Below are 25,722 nucleotides of genomic sequence, written 5' to 3' on the forward strand. Positions count from 1 at the left end.
ACAATCGCCAAAATGTGGAAACAGCCTAAATGCCCACCAACCTAGGAATGGATTAACAAGCTGTGGTATATGTATACCATGGAATACTATTCAGCCATTAAAAAAAATGGAGACTTTACATCCTTCGTATTAACCTGGATGGACGTGGAAGACATTATTCTTAGTAAAGCATCACAAGAATGGAGAAGCATGAATCCTATGTACTCAATTTTGATGAGGACAATTACTGAAAATTAAGGTTATGGGGGGGAAAGCAGAAAGAGGGATGGAGGGAGGGTGGTAGAGCCTTTGTGTGTGTCACACTTTATGGGGGCAAGACATGATTGCAAGAGGAACTTTACCTAGCAGTTGCAATCAGTGTAACCTGGCTTATTCTACCCTCAATGAATCCCCAACAATAAAAAAAAAAAAACATTCAGTGGGGAAAAGATTCCCTATTTAACAAATGGTGCTGTGTGAACTGGCTGGCAACCTGTAGAAGATTGAAACTGGACCCACACCTTTCACCATTAACTAAGATAGACTCTCACTGGATTAAAGATTTAAACTTAAGAGATGAGACTATAAAAATACTAGAAGAGAGTGCAGGGAAAACCCTTGAAGAAATTGGTCTGGGCGAGTATTTTATGAGAAGGACCCCCCCGGGCAATTGATGCAGCTTCAAAAATACACTACTGGGACCTGATCAAACTAAAAAGCTTCTTCACAGCCAAGAACACAGTAAATAAAGCAAGCAGACAGCCCTCAGAATGGGAGAAGATATTTGCAGGTTATGTCTCTGACAAAGGTTTAATAACCAGAATCCACAGAGAACTCAAACATATAAGCATGAAAAGAACAATTGATCCCTTTGCAGGCTGGGCAAGGGACTTGAAGAAAAACTTCTCTGAAGAAGACAGGTGTGTGGCCTACAGACATGTGAAAAAATGCTCATCATCTTTAATCATCAGAGAAATGCAAATCAAAACTACTTTGAGATATCATCTAACTCCAGTAAGATTAGCCCATATCACAAAATCCCAAGACCAGAGATGTTGGCGTGGATGTGGAGAAAAGGGAACTCTTCTACACTGCTGGTGGGAATGCAAACTAATACGTTCCTTTTGGATAGATGTTTGGAGAACACTTAGAGGTCTAAAAATAGACCTGCCACTCAATCCTACAATTCCTCTACTAGGTATATACCCATAAGACCAAAAATCACATTATAATAGATATTTGTACCAGAATGTTTATTACAGCCCAATTCATAATTGCTAAGTCATGGAAAAAGCCCAATGCCCATTGATCCATGAATGGATTAATAAATTGTGGTATATGTACACCATGGAATATTATGAAGCCTTGAAGAAAGACTTTACCTCTTTCATGTTTACATGGATGGAGCTGGACCATATTCTTCTTAGTAAAGTATCTCAAGAATGGAAGAAAAAGTATCCAATGTACTCAGCCCTCCTATGAAACTAATTTATGGCTTTCATATGAAAGCTATAACCCAGTTATAACCTAAGAATATTGGGAAAGGTGAGATGGAGGGGAGGGAGAGGGGAGGATGGGCGGAGGGAAGATCATTGGAGGGATTTCACCTGCAGTGCATCTTACAAGGGTACATGTGAAACTTATTAAATGTAGAATATAAATGTCTGAACGCAATAATTAAGAAAATGCCAGGAAGGCTATGTTAACCAGTGTGATGAAAATGTGTCAAACTGTTTATAAAACCAGTGTATGGTGCCCCATGATTGTAATAATGTACACAGCTATGATTTAACAATTAAAAAAGAATTTGTTATTTGTTAACTAATAATGTTATCTTAAAAATTTTATTTTTCAGAAATATACCCAGAGTAATGGACGAAGACCTTTTGGTATTTCTGCCTTGATTGTGGGTTTTGATGATGATGGTATGCCAAGATTATATCAGACTGATCCTTCTGGTACTTACCATGCTTGGAAGGTGCGTCATGAATTTGTTAATATTTCATGTATATATTTTTAGAAGTTAAGTAAATATATTCACAGTAAATCCTTCATTGCTTTCAGGGACATGACAAAATCATCTTGCATTAAAATTTTTACCATGGAACAAACTTTATACATGTGGCCAGGCGTGGTGGTTCACACGTATAATCCTAGCACTCTGGGAAGCCCAGGCAGGTGAATCGCCTGAGCTCAGGAGTTCAAGACTAGTCTGAACAAAGCAAGATGCCATCTCTAGTAAAAAATAGAAAAACTAGCCATGTTGAGGCAGGCTCTTGTAGTCCCAGCTGCTTGGGAGACTGAGGCAAGAGGATTCCTTGCGCCCATGAGTTTGAGGTTGTTGTGAACTGCGATGCCATAGCACTCTTAACCCAGAGCAACAGAATGAGATTCTGTCTCAAAAAAACAAAAAAGAAAAAAACTTTATAAATATAACCATTTAGAAACTGATAGTTTTGGATGAATAGAGAAACACCTTGATTTATTTTTTTATTTTTTTTATCTAATCATAAACACATAGATCATGTATACATGAATGCATTTATGGGGTAAAATGAGCTGATTTCATATAGAATTAGGAATGCTTACATCACACTGGTTAATATATACCTCATCCTGTTTACTTAGTTATTATGTTAAGACGTTTATACTGTATACTAATAGAGCACCTTTGCATTATGACATGTACTCTTGCATTATGCACCATTGGTGTGATCCCACCATTCACCCTCCCTCAATCTGACCTCCCCCTTCCCTTCTTATCCTCCCCTCTCCCTCCTTCATCTTGGGCCATAGTTGTGATCTATCCTTCATATGAAAGTGTGAGTGATTGTAAATTGGTTTCATAATAGTATTGAGTACATGGGATATATTTTCTTTCATTCTTGAGTTACTTTACTAAGAAGGATATGTTCCAGCTCCATCCATGTAAATGTAAAAAAGGTAAAGTCCCCATCTTTTTTAAGGCTGCATAATATTCCATGGTATACATATACCACAATTTATTAATCCATTCATGGATTGATGGGCACTTGGGCTTCTTCCATGACTTGGCTATTATGAATTGAGCTGCAGTGAACAATCTGGTGCAAATATCTTTGTTATAAAGTGATTTTTGGTCTTTTGGATATACACTGAGTAGAGGATTTGCAGGATCAAACGGCAGGTCTACTTTAAGATCCCTGAGTATTCTCCATATTTCTTTCCACAAGGGACGTATTAGCTTGCACTCCCACCAGCAGTGCAGAAGTGTTCCCTTTTGTCCACATCCACGCCAACATCTGTAGTTGTGGGATTTTGTTATGTGAGCCAGTCTTAGGGGAGTTAGATGATATCTCAAAAAGGTTTTGAGGGACTCAACCACAAAACTCTTAGAAGTGATCAAGGAATACTGTAGTATCTCAGGATACAAAATCAGTACTCACAAATCAATAGCTTTTATATATACCAATAATAGGTAAAAAAAACAGTCAAGGACTCTATTCCGTTTACAGTTGTGCCAAAGAAGATGAAATATTTGGGAATTTACCTAACAAAGGACATGAAAGATCTCTATAAAGAGAATTATGAAACTCTGAGAAAAGAAATAGCTGAAAATGTTAACAAATGGAAAAACATACCATGCTCATGGCTAGGAAGAATCAACATTGTTAAAATGTCCGTATTACCCAAAGCAATGTACAAATTTAATACAATCCCTATCAAAATACCACCATCATACTTTAAAGATCTGGAACACCTTGGTTTATTAAGTATAGGGTCTTTTTTTTTTTTTATTGTTGGGGATTCATTGAGGGTACAATAAGCCAGGTTACATTGATTGCAATTGTTAGGCAAAGTCCCTCTTGCAATCATGTCTTGCCCCCATAAAGTGTGACACACACCAAGGCCCCACCCAAGTATAGTGTCTTTACTCTGAAAAGACAGGGCAAACCCTAAATAAGAAAAATATACTATTGCTATTTATTGATTATACTTCCAAATTAATATTGTATAATATAGGTGCTTGGTTTGAGTAGAAGTAGTCTTTCTTATTTTAACAAATTTCATTTAAATTTAAATTTCTCCTAAAATATTTAATGCATTATCTACTGTAGGAGAGTTAGAACACCTCAAACTATGAATCTGTACTTAAATGTTTATATGTAGCAATGATCTCCACTTACGTAATTCCTGGAATATAGTTTGTTGCATAGATATGTTGTTATTCTTACTTGGGCACTCAACTATAGGACTAACTTTGTTTCACAGTGCACTCAAACCCAATACAAAAGTCTAAAGCTGAGAGAAATCTGTTTTCCAGAAGAGAATTTTTATGTATTATCATATATAAGAATGTACAACACATAGCTGGGCATTGTGGTGGGCGCCTGTGGTCCTAGCTACTCGGGAGGCTGAGGCAAGAGAATCGCTTAAGCCCAGGAGTTGCAGGTTGCTGTGAGCCGTGTGAGGCCATGGCACTCTACCGAGGGCCATAAGGTGAGACTCTGTCTCTACAAAAAAAAAAAAAAGAGAGAATGTACAACACAATGTAAATGATTTTGCCTTTATTAAAAGTTTAAATAACCAGGCTTTTAATAGTTTCATGCCAACTTTCTTTTACTATTGCCAGGTGTGATGACTCATGCCTATAATCCCAGCAACTTGAGGGGCTAATGTAAGAGTATTTCTTAAGGGCTGGAGTTTGAGACCAGCCTGGACAACATCGTGATACCCTTATCTCCACAAAAAGTTTTTTAAAAATTGGCTGATGCAATGGTGCATGCCTTTGAGTACTATCTACTTGTGAGGCTAAAACAGAGGGATCCCTGGATTCTGGGAGTTGGAAGTTGCAATGATCTGTGAGTCACACCATTACACTCCAGCCTGGACAATAAGAGTAAGACTCTGTCTCAAAAGAAAAAAAAAAAATAGAAATTTATTTTACTGTTATTAAGAGCCATATAGTCTGGCGTGGTGGCCCATGCTGTAATTTTAGCATTTTGGGAGGCCGAGGTGGATGGATCGTCTGAGATCAGGAGTTTGAGAGCAGACTGAATAAGAAAGAGTGAGACTCCGTCTCTACTCAAAATAAGAAACTAGCCAAGCGTTGTGGCAGAAGCCTGTGGTTCCAGCTGCTCGGAAGGCTGAGGCAAGAGGATTGCTGGAACCCGGGAGTTTGTGGTTGCTATGAGCTATGATGCTATGGCACTCTACCTAAGGTGACAGAGTAAGACTCTGTCTCCAAAAAAAAGAGCCCCATAAATCAATGAGGAAATATTTCAGTGGCCTTCAAGATAACTGTTTTATGTACGCGTTAACCAGACTAACAAAACAGTGGATACTATTTTTGTAACAAGTATCAAATGTAAAACCTGATACCATAAAAATTCTAGAAGAAAACTTAGGAAAAACTGTTCTGAACATTGGCCTATTCGAAGACTTTATGACTAAGACCCCAAAAGTAAATACAACAAAAACAAAAATAAATAAATGGAACTTAATTAAGGTAAAAATATTTTTGCATAAAAGAAATTACCAAAATAGAAAATAGCCCACAGAATGGGAGAAAATGTCCTCAAACTATACATCTGACAAAAGACTAATATTCAGGATCTATTAATACAGGGAATTCAAACAAATCAGCAAGAAAATACCCAATCCCACTAAAAAGTGAACAAAAAAATGAACATTTTTCAAAAGAAGACATATAAATGGCTAACATATGAAAAAATATTCAACATCACTGATTATCAGGGAAATGCAAACTAAAACTACAATGAGATAGTATGCTACCTTGTCAGAATGGCCATTTTTAAAAATTCAAAAAACAATCAATGTTGGCATGGATGTGGTAAAAAGGGAATGCTTATATGCTGTAGTAGAAATGTAAAGTAGCATAACATCTATGGAAAACAGTATGGAGACTCTTTGGAGAATGAATAGTAGGCCTACCATTCGATCCAGAAGTTCCATTATAAGTATCTACCCAAAGGACAAGAAGTCATTATAGCAAAAAAATAACATGAACTTGTATGTTTATCACAGCACAGTTCACTGTTGAAATGATAAGTATTCAACATAAGTGCCCATCAGCTGATGAGTGGATACTACTAAGCTATAAAAGAGGATGAAATAATGTCTTTCACAGAACTTGAATGGAATTGGAAGCCATAATCCCAAGTGAAGTATTTTAGGAATGGAAAAATAAATACCACATGTACTCATTTATAAGTGTAAGCTAAGTGATTGCTATACATGGTCATACAGAATGGTATAATAGACCATAGACAGAGTAAGGGAGGGAGGAAGGGGTGAAAAATCAAAAATTACCTATCAGGTACAATATATGCCTTTTACTGATTGTTAAATTAAAGCTCTGACTTCACTATGCAATTCAACCATGTATCAAAATGCCACTTGTACCCCCTAAATCTATTGAAATAAAAAAAATTTTAAAGTCATGCCACCATTATAGTTTATTCTTATAATAATCAAATGAGCTGCTGAAATATTTGCTAAGTTATCAAATCTATAATTTTCATTTTGTAACTGTTAAGGAATACTGAAGTGATCTTTGAACTCCTAACCTTCACTTAGTAACTGTAAATTCATTCACATTGCAGTAATATTAATAATTGTCTTTAATTTTTCAAGGCAAATGCAATAGGCCGAAGTGCTAAAACTGTTCGAGAATTTCTAGAAAAGAATTACACAGAAGAAGCTATAGCAAACGACAATGAAGCTATCAAATTAGCAATTAGAGCTTTACTAGAAGTAAGTGATCTAATAAAGCATATTCAGAAAAGTATGATCTTTTTCTCATCTGTTTTTGTTTAGTAAACACAAAATGTGCTGAAGTAATTCTGACATTGTGCTTGTTCTATATTAGGTTGTCCAATCTGGTGGAAAAAACATTGAACTTGCTATAATAAGAAGAAATCAACCTTTGAAGGTAAGTCATTAATGAAAGAGGAAAAAATATCTATAGTATAAAAGTGTTCTGACAAAAGTTAAAATGTTGATACCTGTGAATCTTCATTTTAAGTATGCAACATCCATTACCATCAAGTAACACCATGATTACTTCTGTTTTGTTTCTGTAAGCTAATAATTTGTTACATATGCTTAGGGTTAGCAGTTACTAAATCCCTTCATAAAGATGTAGAGGTGCTGAGATTTCTGTTTAGGCTTACCCATTTAGTGTATATTTCTATTAACGTAAGTCAGAGCACCTGCTGAATCAGCCCTAGGTAGTGATCAATATAGCATATTCCCTATGGAATTTCATTCCTGGCATGGAATAGAAAACAGTTACTCTTCCTGTCTTTGTAAATCTTCTAAAATCAAGATACGCTTCCAGCTAGTGTCATTCAGCTGCCATTTTTAAATAATTGCTGGCCCTCTGACATAATGTTATTCTTCATTATGTCAAAAGAACTTCATTTCTGTTTATCTACTGGTTTTTATCTATTTACTTTTCTTTTGGAAGTACCTTGAGCTTCTCTAAAACTTAAACTTTAATACCTACTATGGTAGCCCTTCCATATTTCTTTGTAGCTGGTCTAATTATTATTTACATACCTTTTGTCAGCAATTATGGGTTGAATCTATTGGACAACAAAATAAATTATTCTCTCAGCTCAGTGCCTGTGGCTCAAGCGGCTAAGGCGCCAGCCACATACACCCAGCGGGGCCTGCCAAACAATAACGGCTGCAACAACAACAACAAAAAAAAAATAGCCAGGCGTTGTGTCAGGCACCTATAGTCCCAGCTACTTGGGAGGTGGAGGCAGGAGAATCGCCTGAGCCCAGGAGTTGGAGGTTGCTGTGAGCTGTGATGCCACGCACTCTACCCGGAGTGACAGCTTGAGGCTCTGTCTCAAAAATAAATAAATAAAATAAATAATTATTCTCAATATTGTGATAGAAGGCTCAAATTGGTACTCTGTGAAGCAGTGGACAGGATTATATTTTTGTCATCTTTTTGATAGCTTTTGACAGCACTTTCCTGTCTTTTATTAATCAATAGGCCGTGAGGATAAAGCAGCAGCAAAGTTTCAATAATAAGAGAGATGGGGATAGCACAGTGGAGTCTGCCCCGCACGCCCGCACATAAACTGCAGGATGCTAAGCGCAGAGTGTGGAAGTAGATACTAGACTAACTGTCAAGGGCCCAGGGACAGAGGCAACAACACCACAGGGGCACAGAAACCACTGAGCGCAGAGTGCTTCTTCAGGCCTGGCACATACGTGTACACACATATGTATGAACATACACATACATAAACAGTTATATGTACATTTTCACTTAAGCGTGGTAGAATGGTATCAGTACTGGCAGCGGTGTTGTACTGTTACTCCACGTGGCCTTTCAGGATAGACTGGCACGTGTTGTGGAAATAGCAGACCTTATTTATGTTTAGGGTTGCATAGATCTGGATTTAAGTTCCCACAGATATATTGGTTTAATAGCATGACCTTGAGCAAGGTGTTCTTATCTGTTTTCTTGTGTATAAAACGAGGCTAACAATAACTACATGAAAGGGCTGTTGTAACAAGTAAATGACATAGCACAACATGGTAAGCTGGATAGTAGATGCTCATAAAATGTTACTATTATTCATCTTATCTTTAATAGAAGGAGAAGATATGTCTGTAGAAAGGCATACCTTATTTTATTGTGTTCCACTTTATTGCACTTTGCTTTTTTACAAATTCAAAGTTTGTGGCAACAGTTGGTGCCTTTAAGTGTAAACAAGTGCTCAGTGCTCATTTACCATTTTGAAAATGCAAAGGCCCATAGCAGTGACATACCAATCCCAATTGGTACCCAATGAACACAGGCATGAGCCACTGTGCCTAGCCACAATAAAGTACTTTCAAATTCAGGTATTTACATTGCTCTTTAAAGGTAATGCTATTGTATACTTACAGGATAGTATAAACAAAACTTTTATATGCACTAGGAAACTAAAGAATTTTGTATTCACTTATTGTGGCGCTCTAGAACCAAACCCACAGCATCTCCAAGATAATGCTATATGTATGTGCATATATAGATAGAGAAGATACCAGAATGTGGTCAGTTTTGGTATCATAAAATCACCCGAAGACCAAGTCTGATGCAAAAGCAAGAGGTACTTTATTCACAAGCTTGGGCTTGGGCTTCTCCATTCCTGACGCAGCAGGAGAGCAGAGAAGCCCCAACCGCAGAGGGAAGAGCAGTTTTAAGGATACAGAAAGGAAAAAGGGAGGGGGGATAGGGGCTTAGGGAACTGGACAATGTTTGATGTGGGCTGATTAGCCTAGGGGAAGGATTTACTACTATTGGGGCCGAGAGTGGGTGCCGTTATCGCTTGGGGCAGACATATTGGAGCCAGGGGTCGGGAGGAAGCAGGTTGCCTATCACCTTTGGTATGTAGCTGCAAATTGAAGGCTGTGGGGCAAAGTGGGGTCAGTGAAGGCTGTGAGACAAAATGGAGTTAGTTTTAACAAAATGGAGTTAACTTGGTCCTTTCAGAAGCAAGAGAAGTATAAACTGTAAAGAAAAGGGAAACAGAAAAAAATAATAGTAAGCAAAAGAAAAAAATGTATAAACCATAAAGACAAACAAAATATCTCTCATGAGTACTGACAGTATTTTTTAAGATGGAATGAAGAAGGTAAATGTTAGCAAAGCAGAGATAAAAGAAACCTGAGTGCCTACTTAGGGGTTAATAATGCTAAGCAAATCTCAGAAAAAACTTGGGACTTGCTGGAACCAGGCGCTAATTGCCAACAATGGAGGTGAAGTAAGATAGAGAAGAGTTAAAATTACATGCTAAAAACAGATTTGTTCAATTTCAATATAAAAATACACACCCTGGGGTAGTGCCTGTGGCTCAGTGAGTAGGGCACCAGCCCCATGTACTGAGGGTGGTGGGTTTGAACCCAGCCCTGGCCAAACTACAACAAAAAAATAGCCAGGTGTTGTGGCAGGTGCCTGTAGTCCCAGCTACTCAGGAGGCTGAGGCAGATGAATCACCTAAGCCCAAGAGTTGGAGGTTGCTGTGAGCTGTGATGCCACAGCACTATACCAAGGATGACAAAGTGATAAAAAAAAAAAAAAAATACACACCCTAGTATTAACCTCCTCCATCCCATAAAACCAGTTTAACTATCTTCCTGCCTCCTTTATGAAGGACCAAAAAATACTAAGCAGGCCAGTAACCTTTGGTCAGACCTCCTGGCTCAGTTCATGCTATGTTTCTAGAACATATTATTTGTTCCTTAGTAGGAAACTGGAAGATTCTTCTCTAGAAACAGCTAAATAGCATGTCAGTCATTTGGGGCTATTCTAACCATACCATAGACTGGGTGGCTTACGTTTCTCAGTTCTAACGGCTAGAAGTCAGATCAGGTGCCAGCATGGTTGAGTTCTTGGTGAGGGCTCTCTTCCTGGCTCACAGAGGGCCACTTTCTTGTTGTAGCCTAACATAGTAGAGAGAGAGAAAGCAACAAAGCAAGCTCTCTTCAGTCCTTTTTATAAAGGCCCTTACCCATGAGGAGAGCTGCACTCTCATGACCAAGTCACCTCCCAATGGCATTACTTCCTTCTGTGGTTTGAATGTTTGTCACCTTTGAAATTCATATTGAAACTTATTCCCCAATGTTATGGTATTAAGAGATAGAGCCTTGAAGAGGTGATTGGGTCTGAAGGCTCTGTCCTTATGAATGGATTAGTTGATTGAATGGATTATTGCAGGGATGGGTTAGTTATCACGACAGTGGGTCTGTTATAAAAGTCAGTTTTGTTTTCTGTCATAAGCCCCCTTGCAATGTGATGCCCTGTACTATCTTGAGATTCTGCAGAGGGTCTCATCCAGCAAGAAGGTTCTCACCAGATGAAGCCCCTTGACCTTGAACTTCCCAGCCTCCAAAACTGTAAGAAATAAAATTTATTTTCTTAATAAATTATCCAGTCTGTGATAGTCAGTTATAGCAACAAGAAACAGACTAAGATATCTTCTAATACCATTAGTTTGGGAGTTGGAGTTTCATATGGATTTTGGGGGTATCTTAGTCCATTTGTGCTGTTATAAAGAAACACCTGAGGCTGAGTAATTTATAAAGAAAAGAGATTCTCTCCATCAGGGCAGGGCCTCAATTTGTATTCCTTTCCCCTCACAATTCTTCCTCCTCCCCACAATGTACAAGCCATTTCCTCCCGCCATAAAACCTTTGCTGAAACCCTCACTCCTCCCAGTTCTCAGCCTGTTCTCAGATCCCTCAGCCTTAATTTTTCCACACCATTTAGCATTTCATTTAATATACACTGTATTTTTTTCTGATGTTTCTACTGTATTAATTTTGATTCTTCAAAGAGATTATAGATTTTCTCAGGGTCAGAATTTAGAAATGGTGTTGAGAGACAGATAAATGTGAAATAATACTTTAGCAGATGTGGGAGGATTCAAGTACCAGTGGGTTTATGGTTGTTCACTGACGAGCCGAGTACTTGTGTGACCTTTTTCTTTCTTTTATTTTTTTCCCCTTTTTGATTTAGAGCCTTGCTTTATTCCTGCTAGTTCTAAAAATATACAGTTAAACAAGATAGTTTTGGCTATAATGAGTATTTGTGATTTGGAGGAAATATACTCAAATGTTTTTATTATTGGTATCATTTTTGATATACTATAATTTACTAATCTGTTCCTGTAGTTAGACTCCTTAGATTCTTTTCTGCTTTTCACTTGGGATAACACTTGAGTGACTACTTTTGTTCAGAAATGAAGTATGCTTTGTTTGTATTATTTTTTTCTTATACACTCCCTAGAAGTGGAAGTATTGGGTCAAAAGGTATGGACGTCTTTGTGTCTGTCAATAGGAGGAATCACCCAAAGTCACGTTGCTTGCATGATTTACCGTGCTAACCAGAGCTTTTATGAGCACATTGATTTCACTAATTTTCCTCCTTATTGCAATAGAAAGCTCTTTGCCTGTCTTTCATATCTTCTCCCTTTTCTACGACCAAGGACTCAACCACAAAATGTTTTTCAATAGAGTATAATGAGCATTACTTGGCACCAGTCAAGCCCACTTTAGTTGGAAGATTCTTCATTGCTCATCCCAAGGTCTAACAAATTGTTATTGGTTAAATACAAAAGTGAAGCAATCTGTTGGCCACCAACAGGAGAACACCATTCCTTTTTGATCTCAAGATGCAATAAAGGACAGAGCCGGTTATGACCCTCACCCAGGCCAAACTGCAGGTCTCGCCCTCGCCCTGCCTGGCGCAGCGCCGGCCTTGCTTGTCGGTAGCGAGTGCAGTGCAGCAGTGCATGCCGTGTGTCAAGCTCTGTTCTAAGTGAGTTTCAAACGAGTAACCCATTTGAAAATCTTCACAACAATCTCATTTCAAAGGTGAGAAAAATGGACTCGGAGAAGTAAAGAGACTTGCCTGACAGTACCCAGGTGGGAAGTGTCAGAGTTCGAACCCGGGAAGCCTGGCTCCACGTTGCAAGCTCTTAACAGCATATGATTCTGGCAGTTGCTACACTACGTACCCAGGCCGTGTTCCTTCTTCCCAGATTTAACCTTTCTACAGTCACAGCAACTAGCCTGCATTTTGATTGACAGTGCTCAGACACTTTTGTGTGGTGTAATAGTGTTAAGAGTCAGGCTACAGTCAGCTTTAAATCGATTCCCAAGCTGGAGCCTGTACATATTCAAGAGGTTGAAAATTTTGGCATTAATGTTCAAGCTAAGAATTCTGAGTTTAGAACTCAATTACTGACCTTTAGTTGGAAAAAATATATATTTAGTAATAGTTGTATTAGTGTATTACTTAGATCAAAAAACAAAATTAGATCACATTTGCTCCTTAACTTAATGGCTTTCCCCTTTACAAATGTATGTAATATGCCTGAAATTAAAGTTATTTTTGCTAAAAAAAAAAAAAAGAAAGAAAGAAAAGAGATTCATTTGGCTCTCAGTTCTCCAGGCTGTACAAAGATCATGGTACAGCATCTGCTTCTAGTGAGGATTTCAGGTTGCCTCCAGAAGGTAAAGGGGAGTTAGCATGTGCAGAGATCACATGAGGAGAGAGGAAGCAAGGGAGAAGAGAGGGTGCCAGGCTCTTTTCAACAACCAGTTCTTATGCAAACTAAGAGTGAGAATGAACTCACTCCCTCGAGAATGCACCAAGCCTTTCTTTTTTTTTTAATTTATTTTTATTGTTAAATCATAGCTGTGTACATTAGTGCAATCAAGGGGTACAATGTGCGGGTTTCACATACAATCTGAAATATTCTCATCAAACTGACCAAGCCATTCTTGAAGGATCTACCTCCACAATTCAAATACCAGGGCCCACCAACATTGGGGATCAAATTTCAAGATGAGGCTTGGTGAGTGTGTTGGCAAAAGTGATTTTATCTTGGATATTAATCTACCATGTTGACTTCTCATTAACTCCAGTCCCATGAATGTTTCCTCATTTCTATTTTATTTGCTGTCTTTAGTGTGAGTGTACTCCGTATAAATCCTGCCTTTAGATCAAAGCAACCTTTCTGTTATCATAAATTACAGGCTATGACATATACCGGGTCTCCATAAAGTTCGTGTGCAATTTACAATATAAACCTATTTTAAATTGTACACAAACTTTGTAGACACCAAACTCTGTGTACAGCATACTTGCCTGTTCTGGAAGGTTGCTTTTAATTGTCTTTCTGGAGTACATACATCCTTTCCTTATGGTATATAAACCTTGGATCTGGAAATAACAGTACTAAGATCTACCTGTCTTATGGCCACCAATAACCATACTTCTGTCTATAAGTTCCCCCAATAAAATACCCTTTACTGGAAAACTGGATTTTATTTGTCTGTCTCATTCTTTTGTTTCTCTGTTCCTTTGTCATTTAGGGAGTATTTTGAATATACAGCCCTTTCATGGAACAGTGGAGCCAAACAAACCATATCCAAACCATACCAAGGGAGGCAACATTTGTTTATCATTGCTTCCGTTTAAAAGAAAAACCTAAAGTAATGGATATTTGAGTATTTCCCAGCAAGAAAGCTCATCTTACCCAACCCCTTGTGTGGGTCCACTCATACATGGATTTTTTTCAATTAAAAATGTTGGAAAATTTTTTGGAGATTTATGACAATTTTAAAATATTTTCAGATCAACTGCATAGCCTGGAAATATTGAAAAAAATAAGAAAAAGCTAAATATTCATGAATGGAAAAAAATGTAAATACAAGTCAATTTTATCATTTATTACCAGAAACATACACAGATATATCATAAGAAGTTAAAAAATTATCAAAACTTACACAAACATAGACCATACTAGATACCATTTGCAGTCAAAAGAAATATCAACAAGTATAAAGATACAATATTAAATCATAACTACATAAAGTTGACTATTATAATACATAATCTCATGGCTACCGTTTATTGCTATTACAGTGAGCTCAAGTTTTATGCTTATCAGCTTAAAACACCAATAAACATCTCTATATGAGAAGTTTAGCTCTCCAGTAAATTGTGCATCATAGTAAAAAGTGATATCTTATGGTTCTCATGTATTTTTCATCATGTTTAATGCAATACCATAAACCTTGAATAATACCAGGGGACCCATACGAAGTTCCACTGGTGATGCTGCAAGTGCTCCCAAGAAGCAGAGAAAAGTCATGAGATTACAAGAAAAAGTTGAATTGCTTGATGTATACCATAGAGTGAGGTCTGCAGCTGCACTTGCCCACCATTTCAGAGAGATGATCCATCTTGTAAACAGATGACATAAAACTTACAGTATTGATAAATATAGTATAGTACTGTAAATATATTTTCTCTCTTTTTTTTTTTTTTTTGCAGTTTTTGGCCAGGGCTGTGTATGAACCTGCCACCTCTGGCATATGGAGCTAGCGCCCTACTCCTTTGAGCCACAGGCACCACCCGATTTTCAGCTCTCTAGCTTGCTTTACTGTAAGAATAGAGTTTACAAAAGATATACAGAATATGTGTTAATCACCTCTTTTGGTTACCAATAAGACTTTGGGTCAGAAGTGGGTTATTAAGGCCTGGTGCAGTGGCTCGTGCCTGTCATCCTAGCACTCTGGGAGGCCAAGGTGGGTGGATTGCCTGAGCTCACGAGCTCAAAATCAGCCTGAGTAAACAGGCTGTGAGACCCCTGTCTCTAAAAATAGCTGGGCATTGTGGTGAGTGCCTATAGTGTCAACTACTCAGGAGGCTGAGGCAAGAGAATCACTTCTTGAGCCCCAAAGTTGGAGGTTGCTATGAGCTATGATGCCATAGCACTCTCCTGAGGGCTACAAAGTGAGACTCTGTCTCAAAAAAGACCAAAGAAGTGGGTATTAGTAGTTAAGTTTGGAGGAAGTCATAGATTATCCTCAGATTTTCAGGAACATGGGAGTCAGTATCCCTAACCCCTCTGTTGTTCAAGGGTCAATTTCCCCTACTATATACATAGAGCTTCAATTGACTTTTCAGTGCATTAGTCTTAAACATAAATATGAGTTTCACCAAGGAACTCTAGATACTATGAGAAGTAAACTGAAATGGAGGGAAAAAATAATTTAATAATAGACTTGGCATGGTGCCTTAGGCCTATAATCCCAGCAGCACTCTGGAAGGCTGAGGCAGGAGGATCACTTGAGGCCAAGAGTTCAAGATCAGCCTGAGCAACATTGGCGAGGCTCTGTCTCTACAAAAAATAAAAAATTAGCCAAGTGTGGTGGCACATACCTATAGTCCTAGCTACTTGGGAGACTAAGGCAGATGGATCGCTTGAGCCCTGGAATTTGAGGCGGTAGTGAGCTATGATGACACCACTGTACTCTAGCCCAGGTAACAAAGTGAGACCCTGTCTCAAAAAAAAAAAAGACTTAACAATTACAGAGATATTACAGAATTACAAAACATAGAGGAAATCTAAAACTACAGCAAAATTTGTGATTAATAAACTCAGAAGGATGAGAGACTATTAAAAAATGAAACATTCAAAGAACCCAGAGTGCTCTTGGAAATATAGAATATAATAGCCAGAATTAAAATTTCAATAGAAAGATTAGAATTTTTAAAAAATCCAGGCAATCACCCAGAAAAAAAAAAGTATGTAAAGGTGAACAATCAGAAAAAGGTCAATTAGAATATTCATATATAAGATTCAGCCTGTAGTGAAGAAAGAAAAGCGTTATGAGAATAAAAATTATCAAAGAAACACAAAGGCTCTTTTGAGAGCCACAGTTTGGCCAGGCACAGTGGCTCACACAAGTAATCCTAGCACTCTGGGAGGCCTAACTGGGAAGATTGTTTCAACTCAGGAGGTGAACCAGCATAAACCAGCTTGAACCAACCTGAGGAAGAGTGAGACCCCTGTCTCTAGAAATAGCCGAGCGTTATAGCAGGTGCCTGTAGACCCAGTTACTTGGGAGGCTGAGGCAAGAGCATCACATGAGCCCAAGAGTTTAAGGTTGCTGTGAGCTATGAGCACTCTACCGAGGGTGGCAAAGTAAAACTGTCTCAAAAAATAAAAACCCCAACTTATCAAAGAAACAATAGAGGAAAATTTCCTAGAAGGAAATGTAGGACATGAGTTATAAAGTGCTCAGCATGAATGAAAAAGTTCCATACACAGGTATTTCGTCAAGAGGTTGCACATCAGAATGGGGTGGGTTGGGGATCAGGAGTACAAGTAATGCTAGGAAGTCATCGGATAATATCTGAAATTGAAATGAAGAAATAGCAGTAAAGTATAATGCTTAGAAATAGGAAGGTGATACCAGAAGGAACAGTTAGAATAGTTGAATATGATTGCCTGTGAGTTGTAAATTAAAGGTTGGAGGTGATGTGGGGTGGGTGGAGCAAGAGACCACTATATTTCATTATAAGATTTTATTTAATGCCATTTGATTATTTATAATTGTGTGCACATAGCACAACGGGAGGAATTAGTTGGTGTAGTTGGCTGTTTCCTTAATTGCACTACACTGGACATCATTTTAAGGGGGCTCCTTTGCCTCTTCCCCCCGTAATGTCCCATCCCTTTATTCAGGTTTTTATTGTAATATAATCTATTTATATGTCTGTTTTCTCCACTAAGTTGTGGATTCCTTAATGGCAGGCAAGAACTATATTGTTCCATTTTATTTTCAAAGCCCATGGAAATCTTAGTAATTGCTTGCTGGGTAAATTCATTTCATAAAATGTTTAGGTATCTTTTACATAGATTATTGACAAATATGAGTTTTCTGATGCATGTATTATAGTGAAATGAAAAGAATTCTAGAGTTGAAATAAGAGTCAAGGTTAATCCCTCTTCGATCTTTGACCAAATAATTTAATTTTGTGAATCTCAGTTTCCATTTATGTAAAATTTGGTGATGGACTAATTGCTAAAATCCCTTTCATCTCTAACATCATTAAAAATTGGGCTTCCTATGAATTTGGTTGTTCATTTATCAGTTTCATAGACAGGAAACCGATAAATAATGCTGTTCAGCATTAAAATCATTAAATTTAGGTGTCCCTATATAAATGTCTTGATTTCAGTGCAATAGTCTTACAGCTGCAATCATGTAATCTTGCATCTACTTGTAAGCAGTACAAGAGAAAAGCGAAATACATTGTAAATTCTTAGAAAATAAATTTTTTTTTTTTTTTTTTTTGTAGAGACAGAGTCTCACTGTACCGCCCTCGAGTAGAGTGCCATGACGTCACACGACTCACAGCAATCTCTTAACTCTTGGGCTTGCGCGATTCTCTTGCCTCAGCCTCCTGAGCAGCTGGGACTACAGGCGCTTGCCACAACTATTTTTTGGTTGCAGTTTGGCCGGGGCTGGGTTTGAACCCACCACCCTTGGCATATGGGGCTGGCGCGCTACTCACTGAGCCACAGGCGCCGCCCTAGAAAATAAAATTTCTTTTTGCTGGCTCGGCGCCTGTGGCTCAAGTGGCTAAGGTGCCAGCCACATACACCTGAGCTGGCAGGTTCGAATCCAGCCCAGGCCTGCCAAACAACAACGATGGCTGCAACCAAAAAAATAGCTGGGCGTTGTGGCAGGTGCCTGTAATCCCAGCTACTTGGGAGATGGAGGCAGGAGAATCACTTGAGCCCAGGAGTTGGAGGAGGTTGTGAGCTGTGATGCCACGGCACTCTACCCAGGGTGACAGCTTGAGGCTCTGTTTCAAAATTTCTTTTTGCTTTCTACTTAGTGAGGGAGACATAAACAAAGCAGTGTAAATCAACTCTCCCTCCTCTTTTGGCTTTTCTATAGGCTGATAAAATAGTTAAGCCCTGTCAGAGAATCACACAGTATTATGGAATCAGGGAGTTCAATAATGAGTTATTTGTTCATGAATAAAAATGAGTTTTGCATTAAAAATTGTTTTCAGGCAGGGCTCAGTGGCTCACACCAGTAATCTTTGCACTGTGGGAGGCTGAGGCAGTTGGATTGCCTAAGCTCAAGAATTCAAGAATAGGCTGAGCAAAAGCAAGACCCTGTCTCTACTAAAAATAGAAAAAACTAGCCAGGCACTCTGGTGGGCAGTTGTAGTCCCAGCTACTAGGGAGGTTGAGGCAAGGGGATCGCTTGAGCCCAAGACTTTGAGTTTGCTGTGAACTAGGACTCCACAGCACTTTACCCAGGGCACAGAGTGAGACACTGTCTCAAAAAAAAAAAAAAATGTTTTCAGAGTTCTATGCCTATGTAGGATATATAATGCCATATCACCTTTTGCCCTGCTTTCTTTTTTAGCACAGTGATAGTGGAAACGTCAGAGGTCTAGTTTTGTCCATAATTGTGATGATACTGTCCATAATTGTGTTTGAACATTTTAAAACATTTCATTATATAGCAGGGCATTGTGGCGGGCGCCTGTAGTCCCAGTTACTCAGAAGGCTGAGGCAAGAGAATTGCCTAAGCCCAGGAGTTGGGAGGTTGCTGTGAGCTGTGTGATGCCATGGCACCCTACTGAAGGCGATAAAGTGAGACTCTGTCTCTACAAAAAAAAAAATTCATTATATATTTAAAGTTATAACATACAAAGTTATAGATACTTAATATAAATTTATAAAATATTAGCTGTCTTCATATTGTGTATTTAGATAATTATGGTTTAATTAAAGTCTTTTCTTTAAAATGTTTTCTCTTTTCAGATGTTTAGTGCTAAGGAAATTGAATTACAAGTAACTGAAATAGAGAGGGAAAAGGAAGACACAGAGAAGAAAAAATCAAAGAAGACTGTCTAGTTCTTAGGATGACCATGGGAGCTTTTAATGTTTTGTTGTACTGCTTGGAATTGTTCAGTAAAGTTTTAGGGAAAATAAGTTACTTCTTAGTTGTGTGCTGTTTTGAGAATGTAAGATTTGTGGCTGTCTTCATTCTATTACATATTCAAACATAGGTTAAGGAAATTTCAGTAATTGTCGAAAGCAGTCATAATTCCACATACACCTGAGACTTTATTCTATAACTTACCTAGGTGTGTTAATTTTGTTCACATATGCAAATTTAATTAAGAAAAAACTTACAATTTTAAAAAGTTGATAATTTTTTAATAAGTACTAATAAACCAAATATAATGTTGAGTTGCATTTCTCAGTGAATAACAAAACCATCCTTGTACTGGTAAATTCTCAAAATTTTGTTAGAGCTGCCTTCAGTTTTAAATATTTATCATTTGTCTTATTGCACTAGAGGAATAAAAACATTTTTAATTAAAAATAAATAAATATGGGCGGCGCCTGTGGCTCAAGGAGTAGGGTGCCGGTCCCATATGCCGGAGGTGGCGGGTTCAAACCCAGCCCTGGCCAAAAAGCAAAAAAATAAATAAATAAATATTTACCATGTTTTCTCTTTTTCATTTTATAAATTACAACATTTTTTTTGTTTATAGAACAAATATTAAAGGCCTAATCCAAACAGGCTATTAAAGTGTGGTAAGAGACAGCGTTCAGACAGGGTGGCAGTAGGGTGGTAATGATCCAGGGGTGTCATGGGGACTGGGCCTGAGGGAGGGGGAAGACGCTGTGGGAGCTAGTGCGTGAGCCCAACACCAGCCTGCTCCAGTGCCAGCTGTACTTTGAGAAGTTTGGCCATCACCAGCAGTGGCGCCAGGCAACCTACCCTGTGGCCACATGGTTTGTCTGGCCCGTGTGGCTGCTCTGGCACACCGAAAACAAGCTTTTAGAAGACATAAACACAGGAAGGTATCTCTAAGAGCTTGTGAGTAAGGACAGATTGCCTAAACAAAATAAAGAAAAGTATCAGGGTGGCGCCCATAGCTCAAAGGAGTAGGGCGCCAGCCCCATATGCCAGAGGTGGTGGGTTCAAACCCAGCCCCGGCCAAAAAACTGCAAAAAAAAAAAAAAAAGTATCAATACTTACCCAAAAGACTGGTGATTCAACTACATAAAAATTAATGTAAATTATGAAGAGTCTGGGTGCTATGGATTAACACCTGTAATCTTAGTGCTTTGGGGGTCCCAGGTTGGAGGATTGCTTGAGGCCATGAGTTTAAGACCAGCCTGAGCAATAGAGCAAGACCCTCACTGTATAAAAGATAGAAAAATTAGCTGGATGTGGTGGTGCTCACCAGTAGCCCTAGCCGGAACACTTGGGCCAGGAATTTGAGGTTGCTATGAGCTATGACTGCGTACTGCACTCCAGCCTGGGCCAGAGTGAGATACTGTCTCAAAGAAAGAAATCAAACTAAAAAAAAAAAAAAAACATAAAGAAAGTGAAAAGACAGGCCACAACTGGTAGCACAAAGAAATGATAAAAGATGTGTGTCTGGATATAAAAACTATTGATTCAAAGGAATAAAAAAATAGCAAAAAGTACCTGTAATCCCACCCCATTTCCCCGAAAATAAGACAGTGTCTTATATTAATTTTTGCTCCCAAAGATGTGCTAGGTCTTATTTTCAGGGGATGTCTTATTTTTCCATGAAGAAGAATGCGGTACACATACAGTTAAATGAAAATAAAGGATATTTATTACCTGTATATGGTACAGTAGTATGGTAGTTGTCAACACAAACCAGACAAACTGTGAATCCTACCTTCAGTCATCATGAGGGCGGCTGCGAGCATCAGGCAGTGTCACCAGAGACAGACCAGCACTCACCACCTTCGCAGTGTCCGACCGCTCTGATCCGCCTGTTCTTCTACACGCATCTGCGAAAGTCTCCTCCTCTCTCTCACCCTGCGCTCACCGCTCACTTCAACCTCCGCTCTGCCTCCACACAGCAGTGACATCAGGACTCTGCGTAAGGTCACTGGTTGCTAGATGCCAATCGGGCGGCCTTAGCAACCAGTTTACAGTAAATTAATTTTCATTCTGAGACAGAGCCTGGGGGGGGCCTTATTTTTGGGAGGATGCCTTATATTTCACCCAGAAGGAAACCTGTAAGTAGGTCTTATTTTCGGAAGATGTTTTATTTTCGGGGAAACGCGGTAGCACTCAGAGGCTGAGCCAGGTGGATTGCCTGAGCTCAGGAGTTTGAGACCAGCCTGAGTAAGAGTGAGACCCCATGTCTAAAAATAGCTGAGCATTGTAGAGGACACCACATCACTCTACTAAGGGTGATAAAGACTCTGTCTCAAAATAAATAAGTAAATAGGCTCAGCACCCGTAGCATAGGTTACAGTGCCAGCCACATACACTGAGGGTGGCGGGTTCGAACCTGGCCCAGGCCAACTAAACAATGCAACCAAAAAATAGCCGGGCATTGTAGTGGGCACCTGTAGTCCCAGCTACTTGGGAAGCTGAGGCAAGGGAATTAATTGCTTAAGCCCAAGAGTTTGAGGTTGCTGTGTCATGACACTGTGGCACTATTCAGGGCGACATAGTGAGTCTCTATCTCAAATAAATAAGTAAATTTTAAAAATAGCAAATATTGTGCATATAAACAGTCCATAGAAGAGAAAACTAAATGATTTTCTCTTACAAATATCTTAGTAACTGGTCTACTAGACAAATCATCAAGGAAATGCGTGGTATATCTAAAATGAGACACTACTATTTTATACCCATCAGACTGGCAAAAATTATCATAAAAATGACTATTTAATGTATCGAGCATTGCAAGTTAGTGATACCTAGTAGAGTCAAATAGGCATGTGCCCTTTAGTTAGTAATTTCACTCCCAGGTAGACAAGCCCACAGAAATTTGCATATATGCATAAGTAATCACATGTGAAAGAAAAGAACAACCTCACGTTCATCAAGGAGAATAAATGAAGAAACTGATGTATTCATATAGTAGCATTACGAGTACATACAGTAGGGGGAAAGAAGAAGGAACTGCTGCTGTATGTATCAGCATAGATAAATCACAGAGCAGTGAGAAAAAAATAAAGCAAGCTGTGAAAAAGTATATACAATAATAACATTTATAGAAAGCTAAAAGACTTGTAAAACTGAATAAAGTGTTTGGCTGGGCCTACTGGCTCAGGCCTGTATTCCTAGCATTCTGGAAGGCCAAGATGGGTGGATTAATTGAGGTCAGGAGTTGGAGACCAACCTGAGCAAGCGTGAGACCCTCCTCTCTACTAAAAATAGCAAAATGAGCTGGGTGTGGTAGCACACACCTATAGTCCCAGGTACTAGGGAGGCAGAGGTAAGAAGGTCTCGAGCTCAGGAGTTTGAAGTTGCTGTGAGCTATGCCACCATAGAACTCTAGTCTGGGGCAACAGTGAGATTATCTTAAAAGATAGACAATAAGATAAAATAAAAGATACAATATTTATAAAACAAAAAAAGCAAGGGAATAGTTGTTTGAAAACTCAGGATAAAAATAAATAAAAAATTAAAAAGAAAAAGAAAACTCAGGAAATTGAGTACTTCTGTTGGGAGCTGGGGAGAAGAAATGCACAGGGACTGGTAAGACTTTCCCAGAGCTGCATGGCGGTTATGCTCATGTTATGCTCATGTTCCCTCATCTGTGCACATCAGGTATCTGCACTTATTGTGTATTTTATGTATTTCACAATCATGAATCCAAAAATACTCAATGAAGAGCAAAAATATTAAAAAATGTAAACATGCATATCCTTAAGAAAACACACTGTTTTCAGAAAAAATAAGCTTATGCATATTTTATAAAGCGATGTCTATGAATGGATCTACATGTAGCAAAAAACAAAAACAAAATTAGCATGGCAGAGAAAGGCATACTGGGGGCTTCAACTGCATTTGACACATTCTGTCACTTAAATAATGGGTGGCATATGAGTGCTTTTTCTGGTATGCTCTATAACTAACGTGTGTCTTTGAAATGTTAAAATAACAGCCAGAGATGGCTTTGTCTCATACTAAGGTTAACACTTAACTCTTTTTGAAATTTCTTTTCTTTCATTACCAATCATCCTGGTCATTGAGGGAAATTAACAAGTGGGTGCAGTAATGAAGACATGACCATCACCATTATTTGAAGTGAAATCATGATTCTCTTAAGAAACATCTGAAATTTGAAATGTTTTAAAAGGCATTTGGAACCTAGGAACTTTCTACGTATTTGGAAAAAGGATATGACTGAAATAAAAACTCTTCAACTTTGCAAAAATGGTCTTCACTGCTTCACTACTCATATATTTCATATTTCCTTAGGGCTTTCCAAGTTAGTAGCTGTATATAATTTATTTTTTTAATTATTTTTATTAAATCATAACTTTGTACATTGATGCATTTGTGGGGTTTAGGGTACTGGTTCAATATACAATGTGAAATGTTTACATTGAACTAAGTAACACATCCATCACAATTAATACTCATTTCTTAATAGTTTTGAAATATACCGTTGCATCATGTACATTAGGTGAAGTCCCCCCAAATACCCTCTCTCCTCCATATCCTCCCTCTCAGCCCTGGTTTCCTTCTACTTTCTGGACTATAGTTATGTTTTGCTATTCATATGAGTGTATAGATGGTTATATATTGATTTCATAGTAGTACTGAGTACATTGAATAATTTTTTTGTCCATTCTTGATACACTTTACTAAGAAGAATATGTTCCAGCTCCATCCAGGTAAACATAAAAGATGTGAAGTCGCTATCCTTTTTTATAGCTGCGTAGTATTCCATGGTGTACATATACTACAATTTGTTAATCCATTCATGGTCGATGGACCCTTGGGCTGTTTCCATGTCTTGGCTGTTATGAATTGGGCTGCAATAAACATTCTGGTGCAAATGTCTTTGTTGTAAAATAATTTTTGATCATCAGGGTATATACCTAGTAGAGGAATTTCAGGAACAAATGGTAGGTCTACTTTTAGTTCCTTAAATGTTCTCCAAACTTCTTTACAAAAAGGTCGTATTAGCTTGCATACCCACCAGCAGTGTAGAAGCATTCCTTTCTATAGGCAAAAAGCCTATATGCCTCTGTGCCCACCATTCTGAGAATGAGCAGAGATAAGTTCTTACTTTGCACAGTCAGGCTGAAACTGGGTCTGAACTCTAAATAGGCCATTAAGCCTATTGCTTTGGAGGTAAAAGTCCAGTGCTCAGAAGCTGGCCATGGGGCCAAGGCTTGCAGACATGTCACCAGTAAGTCCTAGGAATCTCTGGGCTGTGGTTTTGTAAGATAAGGTCTCTACCTCCAGGTGATGTCAGCCTCCAGAGAGCAGGAGAACAATAAACCTTTTCCCCACAGCGGTCTTATGACTTACCGGTTTACGGGAAAAATGGCTAACAGCACATCCTTCTGGGACTACTATTTTTAAATATAATAGAAAATTAGAAGAATCAGTATCAATTGATCAGTAGATTAGCAGATTCCAGGAAAAGGTTAATTTGTTTTTACAATATACCTATGAAATGATTGTATGATTATTGGTTAACAGTGTGTATGTGCAGAACTGGCTATATAAGCCAGGTAAAAATAAAAAAGTTTGCTACATGCCACCAGAGCTTGTAGTCCTCTTTGCCTCATACTATTTCAATAAGCAGGTCTAACCTCCGCGTCATCGACCACTGGACCGGCCTTCACACAATACCTTCTCTCTGCATCCACACCAACATCTGTAGTTTTGGGATTTTGTGATGTGGGCTAATCTTACTGGAGTTAGATGATATCTCAAAGTGGTTTTGATTTGCATTTCTCTGATGATTAAGGATGATGAGCATTTTTTCATGTGTTTGTGGGCCATGTGCCTGTCTTCCATCAGAGAGGTTTCTGTTCAAGTCTCTTGCCCACATAGAAATGGGGTTATTTATTCTTTTCTTATTGAATAGTGTAAGTTCTCTGTAGATTCTAGTTATCAGACCTTTATCAGAAGCATAACCTGCAAAAATCTTCTCCCGTTCTGAAGGTTGTCTGTTTGATTTACTTACTGTGCTCTTGGCTGTGTAAAAGCTTTTTAGTTTGATCAGATCCCAGTAATAGATTTTTGGTATTGCTTCAATTGCCCGGGGGGGGGGGGTCCTCATAAAATATTCTCCCAGGCCAATTTCTTCAAGTGTTTTTCCCTGCACTCTCTTCTAGTATTTTTATAGTTTCATGTCTTAAGTTTGAAACTTTTATCCAGTGATAATCAATTTTTGTTAATGGTGAAAGGTGTGGGTCCAGTTTCAGTCTTCTACAGGTTGCCAGCCAGTTCACCCAGCACCATTTGTTAAATAGGGAGTCTTTCCCCCACTGAATATTTTTGGTAGGCTTGTCAAAGATCAAATGAGATAAATAGCTGGGTTCATCTCTTGGTTCTCTTGTTCCATACATCTACCACTCCACTCTTTTT

The 25,722-nt window shown here is 38.5% G+C and overlaps 1 protein-coding gene across 1 annotated transcript in view; it reads left to right on the forward strand.

The window, feature by feature from the left end:
- Positions 1 to 19,414, forward strand: part of PSMA8 (proteasome 20S subunit alpha 8) — a 77,338-nt gene extending 57,924 nt beyond the window's left edge. Inside the window, exons 4-7 of the mRNA XM_053571597.1 lie at positions 1,835 to 1,957; positions 6,616 to 6,735; positions 6,851 to 6,913; positions 19,137 to 19,414. Coding sequence (XP_053427572.1) covers positions 1,835 to 1,957; positions 6,616 to 6,735; positions 6,851 to 6,913; positions 19,137 to 19,229 — 399 coding nt within the window. The 3' untranslated portion in view covers positions 19,230 to 19,414. The remainder of the gene's footprint in view (positions 1 to 1,834; positions 1,958 to 6,615; positions 6,736 to 6,850; positions 6,914 to 19,136) is intronic.
- The last annotated feature ends 6,308 nt before the right edge of the window (positions 19,415 to 25,722 follow it).

The sequence above is a fragment of the Nycticebus coucang genome, chromosome 19 (assembly GCF_027406575.1).
Source record: "Nycticebus coucang isolate mNycCou1 chromosome 19, mNycCou1.pri, whole genome shotgun sequence".
NCBI lineage: Eukaryota > Metazoa > Chordata > Mammalia > Primates > Lorisidae > Nycticebus > Nycticebus coucang.